The sequence below is a fragment of the Gopherus evgoodei genome, chromosome 4, assembly GCF_007399415.2.
Source record: "Gopherus evgoodei ecotype Sinaloan lineage chromosome 4, rGopEvg1_v1.p, whole genome shotgun sequence".
NCBI classification, from domain to species: domain Eukaryota; kingdom Metazoa; phylum Chordata; order Testudines; family Testudinidae; genus Gopherus; species Gopherus evgoodei.
In genome coordinates, this window is record NC_044325.1 from 4,134,136 (window position 1) to 4,150,305 (window position 16,170).

Below are 16,170 nucleotides of genomic sequence, written 5' to 3' on the forward strand. Positions count from 1 at the left end.
CATGAAAAGGTGGAAGTATGATACCAACAGGAAGAGTCTAATCAATTGAGATGAGCTATCATCAGCAGGAGAAAAAAAACCTTTGAAGTGATAATTGAGATGACCCATCGAAGGTGTGAGGAGAACTTAACATAGGGAAATAGATTCAAGTTTTTGAAGTTTTTTTTGTTGCAAAAACAGACTCCAAGGAGAGACTGCTGAACTCGAATTAATATGCAAATTAGATACTATTAACTTAGGTTTAAACAGAGACTGGGAATGGTTGGGTCATTACACTAATTGAATCTATTTCCCTATGTTAAGTTCTCCTCACACCTTCTATGGGTCATCTTGATTATCACTTCAAAGGCTTTTTTTCTCCTGCTGCTGATAGCTCATCTCAATTGATTGGCCTCTTACAGTTGGTTTGGGTACTTCCATCTTTTCATGTTCTCTGTATGTGTAAATATCTCCTGTCTGTGTGTTCCATTCCATGCATCCGAAGAAGTGAGCTGTAGCTCACGAAAGCTCATGCTGAAATAAATTTGTTAGTCTCTAAGGTGCCACAAGTACTCCTTTTTAACAATCCCAGATTTTAACAGAATTCAGTCTCTCTGAAAACTCTGATTCTCAACTCTTCTATTTTAAATATGCAGGAGAGACTTCAAGATTATTCCAAAGGACCAAGTACTATGATGCCATGCTCTCAGCTTTAATCCGGGCTGGAATCCGAATTCTTTTCAGCTCTTGCCAAGAGGAATCTGCCCATTTGCTGAAAGATCTGGTTCTGGTAGAACAGAGAAAGAATGTTGCTATTTGTGTGCCAACAGAAGTGAAAGGGGCCAAAGAAGAAGCTCTCCGGTTCTATCTGAGTATACCCAACATCAGCTACTTAGCTGCACTGAACATGTGTCATGGCTTTGCTTCTGTGAAGAAGATGGTTAACAGGTAATGGCAGGATAGATTGCATTGCAAATACCTCAGGATTCATTTTACAGGGGAAAGTGAAGTTGGCAGGTGATCCTTTCACCTCCCTCTGTGCCCTTGCTTTTCATGCCACTTCCTTGACCTTCTCACACAGGATCTCTTGCCAGGGCAGGGATCATCTAGAGTGGCTTGGTGTAGCAATCTCTGCCACAGCACTACTCATAATAAAGTTACTCTAACACAGCATTTCTCAAATGTACTAGGGGCTTTTCTTGCAGCCACAGCCTCCTGGGCAGTGATGGGCCGGGGGAGAACGGTGATTCTTCTCCTAGGCTGCCAGCAGAGCTTAGGCCCTGCCCCCCTCTGGAGCCAGAAGTGCTGGAGGAGCAGGCAGTTGGTGTGAGTTCCCCATCTTCCTGGGGCCGGTGGGGCTCAGGCTTCCAGCTTCAGCCCTGGGATGGGAGGCAGCAGACTGTGGTCCCTGGCCGCAGGGCTTCAGCCCAGACCTGGGCTTCGGGCGCTGGCCCCAGGCACCCTACCCCCCTATTGCCCCTGGCCCCCACTGCCTCTCTACCCACCTCCCCATCCAGGGCTTAATTTTCCCCCAGCCAGGTCTGAGTAAATTTGCTGTGAAAAGTGATATTTGTAAATTAATACAATTTTTCACTGCCTCTCAGCTAGCTAGCAAGACTGCTTCTGTGAAAAATGCTATTAACAGACATACAAATATTGCTTTTCACTTACTAACTAGCAAGTCTAAAACAAAAAAGCAAAAAAACAACAATAAAAGACAAGAACATGCAAAGCACCTTATTTTTTATTCTATTCTGTTTAGGTCCAGTAAAGAATTGTACGTTATTTTGATTGAGTTTTGGGGAAAAAAAACAAAAAAACTTTACATAAATAAATTACACTGATGTGTGTGTGTATCTATGCGTATTTATTTGTTTTTCCTAAAATTAAGTATTTTAGGAAAAAATTGTCAGAGCAGCCACCAATAAGTGTCGGTGGCCGTACTTTGAGGCTACCAAAAAATGTGTTGAGAATGCCCTGCCCTAATGTGTACTTTCCTTGCTTCACTGCTTCCAGGTGTCTCCCCCCAGTACTTCTCTCTAGGCTCCCTGCTAATCTTCCCTTCCCTTCTAACCAATCAGCCTAGCTCTGGAATGTGACATAAGCCCCTTTCCTCAGCCTGGCCTTTGCTCTCACCTCATTGTGTCCCAAGTTGTTCTCTGCATTGGGCTGGCCTCATTTGATATAGGGGAGTTCCCTCAAGTCCCAATGAGAGAATACTATGAGAAGTTCCCTGGCATCTCTGGTCCCTTACTTACCTGTACCAGATACATGTAGCAGACTGAACAAGCACCTGTTTCGTTTGCCCCACTTCGCATTTCCCCTAGTGTGTGCTGGAACTCAAAGAGCGGCATCTGAAATATCCTCTTTTGTGTAATGTCTTTTACAGCTCCCCGAAGGACATAGCCACCGGTGCCCAAGTGAGTCAGCAGAAGGCTGAGGAGATCTACCGCTATATCCATTCTGGCTTTGACTTGCAAATGCTGCCTGAAAAACTTCACGCCAAAGGGAAGAGTAACACATAACAGCAACAGACTGAGAGAGACACAAGTCTGGACTCTGGAACTTGAGGCAATATATTTTTAAACAGTGCACTTTATTATTGTTACATATGATTCACTGTAAAATATGTAAATAAATCCTTGCACAAAAAGTATATTTCTTTATAGGGGGAGAGGGGATGTTGAGTTGTGCTGCTGTGACAGAATGAGACAGTAAATATCTACCATGTTGGTACTTGGGGGAAGCATTTGCTGGACCACGCCCACTCTAGCCATCCCTCTTACAATAATTTTTGGAAGAGAAGATCTGTCTTGCATGGTAAGCCATGTGGCTCAGTCCTCCACTAGTGGCTGGTCCATACACAGGAATGTATGAGTCTACTTCTGCCTTTGACTTACAGAAGAAGGCTTCTTTAACTTGGGCAGTAAACCTTCTTGTGTTTTGTGAGGGGCATCACATTACATGGGCCCCTTCACTACAGGAATGAGATGGTGACAAAGGTACTACTTTATCCTTTTTTATAGCTAGATGTTACTTGAAAGGTGTTACTGTAAGTATGTATGCCAAAGATGGGCAGGGATCATGTCATTAAAACTTTCCCTGGCAGATGTCCATCACATGGGCAAGCTGATCATTGTGTAAAGATGCCAAAATGATTTCCAGAACCATCTGAATTCTCCCTGTCTCTTGCTAATAATATATAGCTTATTACTACGTCAGGGCTACAGCATTGTTACAGCTGAACTGGTTAATAGTGAAGCAAGGTTGTCAACTGAGTGGTACATGTGGCTCCTCTTGCCCAAAGCATGTCGAATTAACATGCTGTTCATGAATTCTAGGTACTTGTCCACATAGAATGATCTGGCACCGCAGCTGGATGGTGGTATTCCACAGGTAGACTAAAGCTGGGGTCTTTGCTGGGTTATAGAAAAATATTAAGCTCCACACCAAACTGATCCTTCCACATCTAGTACACCTTTCAAACTGAGTTCTTGCGTCAGGAGTAAAAACTGTGGTAGCTCATTGTACCCCATGGCTTTCCGCTCTTGAAACATTATTCAAATGCAGAAACATGATGTAAAAAGTGTCAGTATCCTGGTGCTGATCCATTTGTCATTTTGTTCTTTGGCAATGTGTATCTAGGAACCATTTGATGTAATGATGCACACCAGCAGGGCTAGTGTTTCCTGGCAACGAAAACAGAATAATTTTGGATATGTATTATGTTAATACAAAAAAATGTTAGAGGCAACTATGCTGGAGAGGCGGGGGACAGATGCTGGGCACAGGCCTCTGTCCTAGAGCCAACTGTGTGCAGGGGAAGGGGACAGATGCTGGGTACAGGCCTCTGTCTTAGAGCCAACTGTGTGCAGGGGAAGGGGACAGATGCTGGGCACAGGGGTACAGCCAGGACAGTTGTTTGCTGGGCAGAGGGGTGAGGTGCTGTGGGCACTGCTGAGGGCAGGTTGCAAGCACCATCCACTCCGCAGCAGAGTGAGAAAGCTCAGCATCCTGCGGCCAAGTGCCCTACCCACCCAGGGGAAGCTCCATCAGTCAGGTGTCCCTGGGCAAAAATCTGGAGGAGGGTGGGAGGGAATGTGACCCTGAATACCCCACCCACTCTGACTTGCAATTCCGGAAATGAAAAATCATTTTGGAAAACACTAGCCCTAAGACCAGGGAACAATGCTCAGTATGTTGCTGCCACCTTGTGGAAATTGGGGCGGGAAAATCTATTAGTAGATGTCCTCCCTTGCTTAATATTAGAAATCTTTGTCTTTCCCATCTTCCTAAGATTCTACTGATTATATCTCAGTGCAAGCCTTCCTGTTTCTTTTCCACAGCAACCATAGTTAGCTTTCAGAAAGATGACTGTATGGACTTTAAGGTAAGCAACAAAAGTAGAAATTCTTGCTCATAAGTGATTATTTCTAACATAGTATTGAAGACTCGGTTGGCCTTTCTACACCCCATTTGTTCATCCCAGGCCCTGCTAGGCTGCAGAACAAGTTATAGTGAAGTGTGATTAACAGTGGAGGTCTCCATAAGCACTGTGGTTTGAATCTAGTTCTCATATCCTAGATCTGATGATTACTTCACTGATTCATGTTTAAATTTTAGAAAATGGCTCTACCCCATTACAGTAAAGTTTCATGGTAATAATTGGAGATATACCAATCTCCTAGAACTGGCAGGGACTTCAAAAGGTCATCGAGTCCAGCCCCCTGCCTTCACTAACAGGACCAATTTTTGCCCCAGATCCCTAAGTAGTCCCCCTCAAGGATTGAACTCACAACCCTGGGTTTAGCAGGCCAATGCTCAAACCACTGAGCTATCCCTCCCTCTGGATGCTTTTGAAGTGACAAGCAGGTAGGTTCTTCTAAGTGGCATAGCTTATTGTTAGGGACCTACCAAATTCATACTCCAATTTGGTCAATTTCACAATCATAGGATTTGTAAATATAATGATTTGATATTTAAATCTGAAATTTCATGGTGTTGTAACTGTAGGGGTCCTGACCCACAGGGTTTGCAGGGGAGGGGAGGCACAAGGTGACTGGAGGGGGGACAGGGTATTGCCAACCTTACTTTTGCAGTGCTGCCTTCAGAGCTGGGTACCCAGAGAGCAGCTGCTGGATGGGAGCCCAGCTCTGAAGGCACCAGTGCCGCCACCAGCAGCACAGAAGTAAGGATGGTATTGCTAGTAGGTCAGTCAAGTGATTAATTAATCAATCATTATTAATCACGCTGTTAAACATAACAATACCATTTATTTAAATATTTTTGATGTTTTCTTTTTTCAAATATATTGACATAAGTTACAATACAGAAAGCAAAGGGCAGGGGAGGGGGAGAAGAGTATGCTAAATCAAGAGGAAAGACGGTGGTGAGCCCTAAACCCATATTTGGGTTCCCAGGGCACACTTAACAGTGGTTCATAGTCAAGCCGGAAGGGCATATATTGAGTGGGGTCTCACCCAGATCAGTTCTGGGTTGGCTTCTGTTCAATATCTTCTGCAGTGATTTAGACAAGGGCATAGAGAGTACACTTATAAAGTTTGCAGACCATATCAAGCTGGGAGGGGTTGCAAGTGCTTTGGAGGGTAGGATTAAAATTCAAAATGGCCTGAAGTAAATAGGATGAAATTCAATAAGGACAAATGCCAATACTCCACTTAAGAACGAACAATCAGTTGCATACATACAAAATGGGAAACGCCTGCCTAGGAGGTAGTACTGTGGAAAGCGTTCTGGGGGTGATTGTGGATCACAAGCTAAATGGGAGTGAATAGTGTCAGACTGTTGCAGACAAGCAAACCTCATTCTGGGATGCATTAGCAGGAGTGTTGTAAGCAAGACAGGAGAAGTAATTCTTCCGCTCTGCTCTGATTAGGCCTCAACCCTAAGAGAGCCGCTAATTACCAAAGCAATGAACAGGCTTCCTTACAGCAACCTGTTTCCTGCAGCAGCCACAGCTACTGCCTCAATTTGTTCCACTGTTAACTGTTTGTCCCTGTCCCAGCATGTGCCTGACTTTTCTATTCCTATTGGTATCTTTCACCCCTCTGCCTCACCATCTTCATCAGCGTACTCTCTAGTTAATCAGGCAATAATCCAGGAAGGGAGTAAAGTAAGCGTAGCTCAAAACTTAAGAACTTCACAACATTTTAAGTTTAAGATGTTTGTTTTAACTCTACCATTTCTATTCCTATTCTGTGAATTCCTAATGAACTCCCTCCCTCAGTTACCTAAAGTGAAATATTTTTTCCCAAACTATGATTAAGTGCTGTCCTACGTAACAGCTCATAGACTCATAGGTCAGAAGGGACCAATATGATCATCTAGTCTGACCTCCTGCACAAGGCAGGCCACAGAACCCTACCCATCCACTTTTATACAACCCCTAATCCAGGACTGAGTTATTGAAATCCTCAAAACTGGTTTGAAGACCTCAAACTGCAGAGAATCCACCAGCAAGTGACCCATGCCCCACACTGCAGAGGAAGGCGAAAAACCTCCAGGGCCCCTGCCAATCCGCCCTGGAAAATTCCTTCCCGACCCCAAATATGGCGATCAGCTAAACCCTGAGCATGTGGGCAAGACTCACCAGCCAGCACCCAAGAAGGAATTCTCTGCAGTAACTCAGTTCCCATCCCATCCAACATCTCCCCACAGACCATTGAGCAGACTTATCTGGTGATAATCCAAGATCAATTGCCCAAATTAAACTATCCTAACATCCCCTCCATATACTTATCAAGCTGAGTCTTGAAGCCAGATAAGTCTTTTGCCCCCACTACTTCCCTCGGAAGGCTGTTCCAAAACTTCACTCCCCTAATGGTTAGAAACCTTCGTCTAATTTCAAGTCTAAACTTCCTAATATCCAGTTTGTACCCATTCGTCCTCATGCCTACATTAGAACTAAACTTAAATAATTCTTCTCCCTCCCTAACATTAATGCCCCTGATATATTTATATAGAGCAAGCATATCCCCCCACAGCCTTCTTTTGGCCAGGCTAAACAAGCCAAGCTCCTTGAGTCTCCTTTCATAAGGCAGGTTTTCCATTCCTCGGATCATCCTAGTAGCCCGTCTCTGGACCTGTTCCAGTTTGAATTCATCCTTCTTGAACATGGAAACCAGAACTGCACACAATATTCCAGATGGGGTCTCACCAGCGCCTTATATAACGGTACTAACACCACCTTATCCTTGCTGGAAATACCTCGCCTGATGCATCCTAAAATCGCATTAGCTTTTTTAACAGCCGTATCACATTGGCGGCTCATAGTCATCCTGCTATCGACCAGTACCCCAAGGTCCTTCTCCTCCTCCGTCGCTTCCAACTGATGCGTCCCCAACGTATATCTAAAATTCTTATTATTAATCCCTAAGTGCATGACCTTGCACTTTTCACTATTGTATTTCATCCTATTACTCTTACTCCAGTTTACAAGGTGGTCCAGATCTTCCTGAATAGTATCCCGGTCCTTCTCCATGTTAGCAATACCCTCCAACTTTGTGTCATCCGCAAACTTTATTAGCACATTCCCGCTCTTTGTGCCAAGGTCAGTAATAAAAAGGTTAAATAAGATCGGTCCCAAAACCGATCCTTGAGGGACTCCACTAGTAACCTCCTTCCAGCCTGACAGTTCACCCTTCAATACGACCCGCTGGAGTCTCCCCTTTAACCAGTTCCTTATCCACCTTACAACTTTCATGTTCATCCCCATCTTTTCCAATTTAACTAACAGTTCCCCATGCGGAACCATGTCAAACGCCTTACTGAAATCTAGGTAAATTAGATCTACCGCATTTCCTTTATCTAAGTAATCCATCACCTTCTCAAAGAAGGAGATCAGATTGGTTTGGCACGATCTACCTTTAGTAAATCCATGTTGCAATTCATCCCAATTACCATTGACCTCTATGTCCTTGACTAATTTCTCCCTTAAAATTTTTTCCAAGACCTTACATACTACAGACGTCAAGCTAACAGGCCTATAATTACCCGGATCACTTTTATTCCCATTCTTAAAAATAGGGACTACATTAGCAATCCTCTAGTCGTACGGCACAACCCCCGAGTTTATCGATTGCTTAAAAATTCTCGCTAACGGGCTCGCAATTTCACGCGCCTGTTCCTTTAATATCCTCGGATGAAGATTGTCCGGGCCCTCCGATTTTGTCCCATCAAGCTGTTCAAGTTTGGCCTCTACCTCAGTTGCAGTAATATCCACCTCCATATCCACATTCCCGCTTATCATCCCTCCATCATTGCTAAACTCCTCACTAGTCTTATTAAAAACTGAGGCAAAGTACTTATTTAGATATTGGGCCATGCCTAGGTTGTCCTTAACCTCCATTCCATCCTCAGTGTATAGCGGCCCCACTTCTTCTTTCTTTGTTTTCTTCTTATTTATGTGGCTGTAGAACCTTTTACTATTGGTTTTGATTCCCTTCGCAAGGTCCGGTTCAATGCAGCTTTCTAAAAAGGTCTGCTGCTGTTGTGGGCACAAATCCAGGTCTAGGCAAGATCTCACTAATGGTGAAATTGGTTGATTCCACACCCCAAGATAGAGACAGAACTAGCTATTCTTACCCACTTTCCTCAGCCAACATACCACAACCAAAACTAGACATCTGAGCCTCATATTGCTGAGATTAAAACCAGCTGAATTGCCTTTAGTTTGCCCTGCACTAGGGTATGCAGAAGCATCCCTCAGCCCATCAGAGTGCAGTGTAGAACAGACTTGCAGTCTGAGATCTGTCAGCAGTTGTATGAACGTGTGGGGCTTTAATCCCTGCTCTTTACCAGGGAGACTGGCAAGGTCTGCCTACACCTCCCGAGGCAGGGCAGAACTGGCTGATGCTGTCTCCTCAGCTGTGAACAGGCCAAAGCTGTCAAGGATTTGAGAAGATTTCTGCACTCAATAACCCTTCTCAAACAAGCATGGGAGTAGTGCCTTACCCAAAGCCATGTGAGTCCAGCTAAACTCTTTGGTGTGTATAACCCATCCCCAGCACATATAAACAGAGTCCAGCTTTATACAAAGCTAGGGGGATTAATTAAGGGTCTGAACATGCCCCCAAACTCCACCTATGGAAATAGCAGATCCCATGGAGGTGATAACAGGGTTACACCACCACAGGGTAGTCAGGGCAAGGCCTATAACTTACTTGGGGGTAGCTGTTAAGCAGGGAGGCATGCCCAACCTTCCTCTGTCCTGAGAAACATTAAGGTGGGAACCTTGCCCCAATTCACCCTGCACTATTGCTGACAGACCAAGAGGAAAGTAACAGCTACACTCAGCTTGTAGCAGTTAGGGACACGTTAAGGCTCACTGGAGTGAAAGCCTCCCTCAATGCTTCTAAGCAGTTTTTAGGCTATAGCAACTAGGCAGAGAGATGCACCTGGTGTCAGGCCCTAGGTGCTGAAAAGTGGGATTTGTCTTTTCTTCAAGAAGCCTCATATACAGATCCTACATGGCCAGAGATCCCCACTCCCTCCTCCCCACAATTTAAAAAGGCTTTATAAAAAATTCTTACATACTATCTGAAGGGTCCAGGTTTGCAACATTAAGCAGCTGGTAATTAACTGATTTTATATTTACACCTTTACATCATTTACTATAACAATGACATGATTATGAAACAGTTGAGATGTTTGAAAAGCATTAAGAGTTATTTAATAAAAATACAGCTGTTTTCAATAGAGGAAATAAAAAGGCCATTTCATTACAACCCCTATTGCAGGTTTATTACACTACCATTTCTAAAACATTATTTTTACCTTAAAAGGAAAAAAACTTCTGATCCTAATTGGTATTTTATAGATTCTCCCCATAAGAGGAAGTGAAGTGAGAGGTACACCCTGAACTGGGACAGACGGTTTCAATTTACACAGAAGATCAAGTATTATTAATTGCATCAATAGGTATGAATGAAACAAGACTCGAACATAATTGGACACCTTAAAACACTACAGGCCAAAATTAAGTGTGTGATAACCAAGCTGAAAGGGCTGGCTGAAGTCCCTTGGAATATTTTGCCCTTTAATTCAGTAAAAGTTTCAGTAAGTGTTAAACTATTTACAACCATGGACTTGGTTAAGTAGAAAAATAGGAATCTTCTTGCTCCTCTTCATCAGATGGCTCTGCTGCTTCACCTACGAACAGCTTCTCTATAACGGAGTCATTCACTGCACCTGCAGCAAGGAAAGCATTGGGGGAAAGGTTGACTGGAGTAGAAAGGCACTTAGACAAAGCAAGTGCAAGCAGGAAATGAATTGCTGCTGATTTTGCTCCAACAGAACAGCTTTTAGGGAGCAGACTACTGCACTCCTAGCTTGAAGCTAGCAATCACCCTCAACTCAGCATCTCAAAGGATTAGGCCTGAAATGAGGAAAAGCAGCAAGAACAACAAAGCTCACCTTGATCAAAAGCAAATGTGGTGGTTCTTCCAGAGGTTGGAGTGGTAAACACAGTTCGAGCCTGATTTAAATAACAGGGGAAAAAAGTTTACACAACTTTGTCCATTGTTGCATCAACTATAATGAAGATACTAGTTAACTATTCTAATGCATTTGTGTGTGGTGTAGGGCCCTATTCAGTAGGTGGCCTCAGAGACCATCCACCAGGTGCGGTCCTCCAGGTGAGACAGATGGGGGAATACCTACTTTGTGAAGCCCACCAGGGCTTTGGCATGACCTGGGTACCAGGAAGCAGCCTATTTTGCACATGCCCACCGGTGGGAACTTAGGTGCCTAGGAATTTAGTACCTATGGGGTGAGGCAGCAGCTGAGCTTGGGTTTGGAGGAAGTTAGGCACGTAGGGGTAGATTCACAAAGAAACAGACATTATGACCTGGAGCATCGCCACACCTAACTAGGTAGGTGCCTAGAAAATCATGGATTCACAAAGCCTGACTTTTGCACTCAGGCTCCTACATGATGAGTGAAGGAAGCAGCAGCTGAGAATGGGATTCACAGAAATCAGCAGGCTAGGTGGCTCCTTGCCCAAGCCAGGACATGGGAGATGCCAACACGAAGGTGGGTATTAGGTGCTTATCACCCAGTGGTCTGAGTCCGAGAACCACCAAAGACACAGAAATCTCAACAAAGTCAAGGTAAGAGGTGAGCGTTCAGCACCGCATAATGTCAGGACACTATCAAGTCCTATTTGAAGAGAACTGTGTTAACATGAGCTAGGATCCTTTCAGTTCACACCCATAGCATCAATATAGGGAGTTACAGCGCAGCACTTTGGTGCAGACTATTGTTCACACCACCACAGTTCAGACTGTGGGCAGTGTGGATTTAGCAGGGTTTAAGTCCAGGATACAGCAAGGCACTTCCCTCAGCTTCAAATACTCTGATGGCTTTAGGCACTTCATTTTTATAGTAAGAGGAGCTCCCTCAACTTTTACCCAGTGGTTAGGGCACTCACCTGGGTGGTGGGAGACCTCTGGTTCAAATGTCTCTCACTCCCTTCACAGCAGGGAGCAGGATTTGAACCGAGATTACCACCTCTCAGGTGAGTGCCCTGGACCACTAGTACTGAGGGACCTGACCTTGGGCACCCAGGTTTGAGAACTTTGGCCAATGGAGCAAAATGGCCTCTCAGTGAACTTTTCAGTTGGTCAGACAACATGCAAAAGATGAAGCGCAGATCTGATAAAAAACTTGCTGTCCTTTTTTCATGAAGAATATTACTTTATATTAGAAAGACATCATTAGACTAGGGGACTGGACCTTCCCAGATGAGTGCTCTGACCACCAGACTAACCCATCACTAATGCTTTCTCTGGCCCCATGACTCATTATTTAAACCATAGTGCAACAGCTTCAACAGGAGAGACTGAGGGAGCCCCACACAGAATAGCTCATAGCTCAACAGTTAAGAGCAAATGTCAGAGCTCGCAGATCCCAGCTCAAAACCCTCCTACGTCCCAGGTGAGAATCACGATCACAGGGCTAAGAGTTTTGAAGGAGGCCTTCTCTTGTTGTCAGCTTGCCTAGAGGGGTCTGATTCAGTAAGGGAGCTTATCGGACAGGGTCCTGGACGCTAGTTAGGTGTTTATCTGCCTACCTTTTCCTAGTCCGTGCATCGTTCTGAGCCGTAGGCTGTTGGATGCCTGACCTGGCCATCTGCAGTTTTCAGTGGCCACGGTTCGCCGTTCCCAGCCAATGGGAGCTGAGGAAGCAGCAGCCAGCATGTCTCTGTGGCCCACGCCACTTCCCGCAGCCCCCATTGGCCAGGAATGGCAAACCACAGCCACTGGGAGCTGTGGACGGCCAATGTAAACAAATGGCCTCGCAGCCCGCCAGCAGATTACCCCGACAGGCTGCAGGTTGTCCACCACTGACCTACAGGGCTAGGCAGCAGCTGATCACATGTTCTGAGGAGCTACATTTTGGACTTTGGCACCTAAAGTGCTAGTTAGGTTCCTAGATGCCTTTGTGGATCTAGCTCCTAGTGTTTGTGCATTCCTGTTGTGACGGAGAATTGCCATTTTCTCCAACATACAGTTTTGAGGACTGGGAGCTTTTACTATAACAAGTAGGTCTATAATCACAGCTTTGCAACTGTGGGGTTTTTCTGATTCCATTCAGCAGCAGGAAAAGTGCACAGGAACTCATGGCTACATACTCCATGCCAGCATTACTAGTTTTCAGTTCAAATTGCAGGAAAAAATCATTACCGATTTCTTCTTGATGTTGCCCCAGGTACCCTTCTTGCCTTGTGTGTTCTTTTGCATTCTAAACACATACTTATCATAATCATGCCTGTAAATACAAACAGTTCAGTCAGTATTACCGGGGTATCTAGTCTGTAGATTCCAGTTGGTACAATTACAGCCATTATAAATTAGTTAACCCTTAAAGCAGAAAGGTAACTGACAAGTTAACTTCTGAACCAAATTTCTTCAGATTTTTCAAAGAAATACCACTGCCAGCACCAAAACCCTGCTAATATGAAGCTCAATCTTAAGAGTGAAAAAGGACAATCAATTCAGTAATTTCTTAGATGTTTATTTTCAAGTTCACATAGTTCAAATAGCATGAGCAATTTTGTTAAACATCTGTCTCTGTCCAACTAAAAATTCACAGGAATGCAGGATTTCCTATGCAGGAGCCTAGCCTGCACGCAAAACCAATATCTCAACTCCAACAACTGCCCATTATTGATGTTTCAGAGGAAAGCCAAAAAAAAAACCCACACCAAAAGAGAGAAATATAACAATGTACCTGAACAACTTCAAACTACAATTAAACACAACAGGAACGTTCTGTTGTGTCCTTACAGAATCTTTCAAATGGTGGGTTTTTATTTAAGATATAAACTCTTGGAATTCACCTCTAACACTTCCTGGACCTCAATTCTGAAGCATGGAGACTGTTTTGCTATGTCTTAAACATTGTAATTCTGCATTTCCTTAAGGCTGACACATTCTGAATCCCAGGGTGCCATCCAAGCCAGCTTCAAAATATTAAATTTCTTAAAAGTTTACTCGGTTGTAAAGTTTAAACAGCTGTACAACAATAAATGCAATTTATATGAAAAAGGTAGAGCCTGAACAGTGCAGATAATGCCCATCAGAACCTGCTCCCTACTGTACAACTAAGGAAGCAAAATGGATTCCTTTTAAGTAGAAAGACAACTGAGAAACTCTTTGTGGCATTACACAATGAACAGCTGTTGGCAGCTCTTACCTGTTGATAGATCCCAGCATGCCAGGGCTAATGTGATCACACTGAGGGGTTTTTACCAAGGGGAAGACAGCTGAGGAAGGTGTGATTGGATTGCTGTCCATAAGCTGGAAGACATCATCATCTTGGCTTTCCCGGAATGTTGGGAGCTACAAGAAAATCACATAATCATCCTCATCAAGGAACTAGCACTTTTAGAAACCTGTTCATCTACGACAGTGAATTAAAGATGCACCTAACTTATTCTGCTTTCCCCTGTTTGGTCTCTGGATAAGGAGCACAGACTGGAAATAGCCAGCAGCCAAATCCTTCTTTATTTGCACAGCAAAAGCCACAGCACTTTTTTTTGTTTTAGCAGCCACCAAGAATATTGGACTGGGTTTTGAGAGTGAGATGGGAAGAGATCTCACTCTCAAGATGGCAGGGGACTGGACTCGATGACCTCTCGAGGTCCCTTCCAGTCCTAGAGTCTATGAGTCTATGAGATTTAAAAGTTGCCTTAAAATTTTATTTAGCAACTTTCAAGATATTTCAATCCATATTAAGTTTTCCTTGGCACGAGATGGATTTGGTTTTCAAATAAGCCTCAATTCAGCCTCCTTTTATACATGCACAATTTTACATGTGCACTTTTTAAAAACTAATGGCTGCCGTCAGGGTTATGCTTGTAAAGTCTGTCTGTACACACGAGACAAGGCTTGACAAGCATGCATGCAGGTGTATGTACACGCAAAGGGAACACCCACCTTTAAAAAAAAAATCAGACCACACAACTGTGGAATTTTTCCATCATCATCAACAGCTAATCCCACAGAAAATTAACCATCACTTGGATCTCACTTACAGAATAAAATCCTAACCAACTACACCTCCAGACAGATTTATTACCTGCCTCATTTTAGACTTATAAAAGAAACTTCCCTTCATATTCAACCTGTCTTCAAACAAGCGCTAAAACATTTCTCAGAACAGTCTCTGAGCCATAGCCAGGTCTGGAAGTGAATTGAAAGAGACCTAATATATCCTGAAAGGGAAAGTATTGCTAGATTTTGTGTCACCACCTCTTCAAATTTGCCCAAGAAAGTCAGATTAGAGTAGTTGCTGGGAAAACCATTACCATCAAGGTTCTTGAAGACAGTGCACCAGGATTTATTTGAGGGTCTATGTGACAAGAGGAGGTTGGGGAAATGAACCTGGTGACATTGCTATCCATAGCTTAAAGGAGCCTATTCTAACTATTTCTTAGATACTTCTTTGGAAGTTCAAGTCTCTGCAGTACTTTCGACTGAAGGCCAGACGCTTGCAGCCAAGCATGTCTAGGAGCACATATCCCAGGGCAGCTGATTTTACTGCTGCACTATGGGTGTCAAAGGCAGGCCTTATGCGATGCTTAGTAAAGACAGTCTTTAAAATTTCTTAGGCCTCTCTTTAGGAAGAGAACTGAAGCCATGGTGAACCTTCAGCTGCAGTGAAGTAAAGATAGTAGAGCCTTGCAGACCAATATATTTTCAGCTCAGAGTCTAGAATTACAGCCAGGTGGCAAACTGCAATGCGATCAGTAAGACTTTTACTAGCTGATATGTGAAGGAAAGACTCCATTTTTAGAGAGCTTCCCTGCAATTCCTATTCTTAGAAAGCAAATGGGTAATTTGGCTCTCAGTCCTGCAGGACAAGAAACCAGCTAGTATACTAGAGATTTAGAATGCATGCCCATGACACAGCAACGTCACCTCTTCTGAGGACTCCACATCTTCTGCTTGCACTTCAGCTTCCAAAGTTTGAGGCCTATTAACGGAATGTTATAAATAAGATCTTACCAAATCTTATCAGTTTCCCACTGTACTAAACTATGAATCATAGAATATCAGGGTTGGAAGGGACCTTAGGAGGTATCTAGTTCAACCCCCTGCTCAAAGCAGGACCAATTCCCAACTAAATCATCCCAGCCAGGGCTTTGTCAAGCCTGACCTTAAAAACCTCTAAGGAAGGGGATTCCATCACCTCCCTAGGTAACCCATTATAGTGCTTCACCACTCTCCTAGTGAAAAAGTTTTTCCTAATATCCAACCTAAACCTCCCCCACTGCAACTTGAGACCATTACTCCTTGTTCTGTCATCTGCCACCACTGAGAACAGTCTAGGTCCATCCTCTTTGGAACCCCTCTTCAGGTAGTTGAAAGCAGCTATCAAATCCCCCTCATTCGTCTCTTCTGCAGACTACATAATCCCAGCTCCCTCATCCTGTCCTCATAAGTCACGTGCTCTAGAGCCCCTTAATCATTTTTGTTGCCCTCCACTGGACTCTTTCCAAATTTTCCACATCTTTCTTGTAGTGTGGGGCCCAAAACTGGACACAGTACTCCAGATGAGGTCTCACCAATGCCAAATAGAGGAGAATGATCACATCCCTCGATCTGCTGGCAATGCCCCTACTTATACAGCCCAAAATGCCGTTAGCCTTCTTGGCAACAAGGGCAC

General features: G+C 43.9%; 2 protein-coding genes across 2 annotated transcripts in view; one reads left to right on the forward strand and one right to left on the reverse strand.

Annotated features, from left to right (window-relative positions):
* FANCM (FA complementation group M) overlaps positions 1 to 2,961 on the forward strand; it is a 157,747-nt gene extending 154,786 nt beyond the window's left edge. Inside the window, exons 22-23 of the mRNA XM_030558989.1 lie at positions 636 to 927; positions 2,369 to 2,961. Coding sequence (XP_030414849.1) covers positions 636 to 927; positions 2,369 to 2,504 — 428 coding nt within the window. The 3' untranslated portion in view covers positions 2,505 to 2,961. The remainder of the gene's footprint in view (positions 1 to 635; positions 928 to 2,368) is intronic.
* Positions 2,962 to 9,430: 6,469 nt separating this feature from the next.
* Positions 9,431 to 16,170, reverse strand: part of MIS18BP1 (MIS18 binding protein 1) — a 37,268-nt gene continuing 30,528 nt past the window's right edge. Inside the window, 4 exon segments of the mRNA XM_030562784.1 lie at positions 9,431 to 10,188; positions 10,414 to 10,474; positions 12,684 to 12,768; positions 13,696 to 13,841. Coding sequence (XP_030418644.1) covers positions 10,091 to 10,188; positions 10,414 to 10,474; positions 12,684 to 12,768; positions 13,696 to 13,841 — 390 coding nt within the window. The 3' untranslated portion in view covers positions 9,431 to 10,090.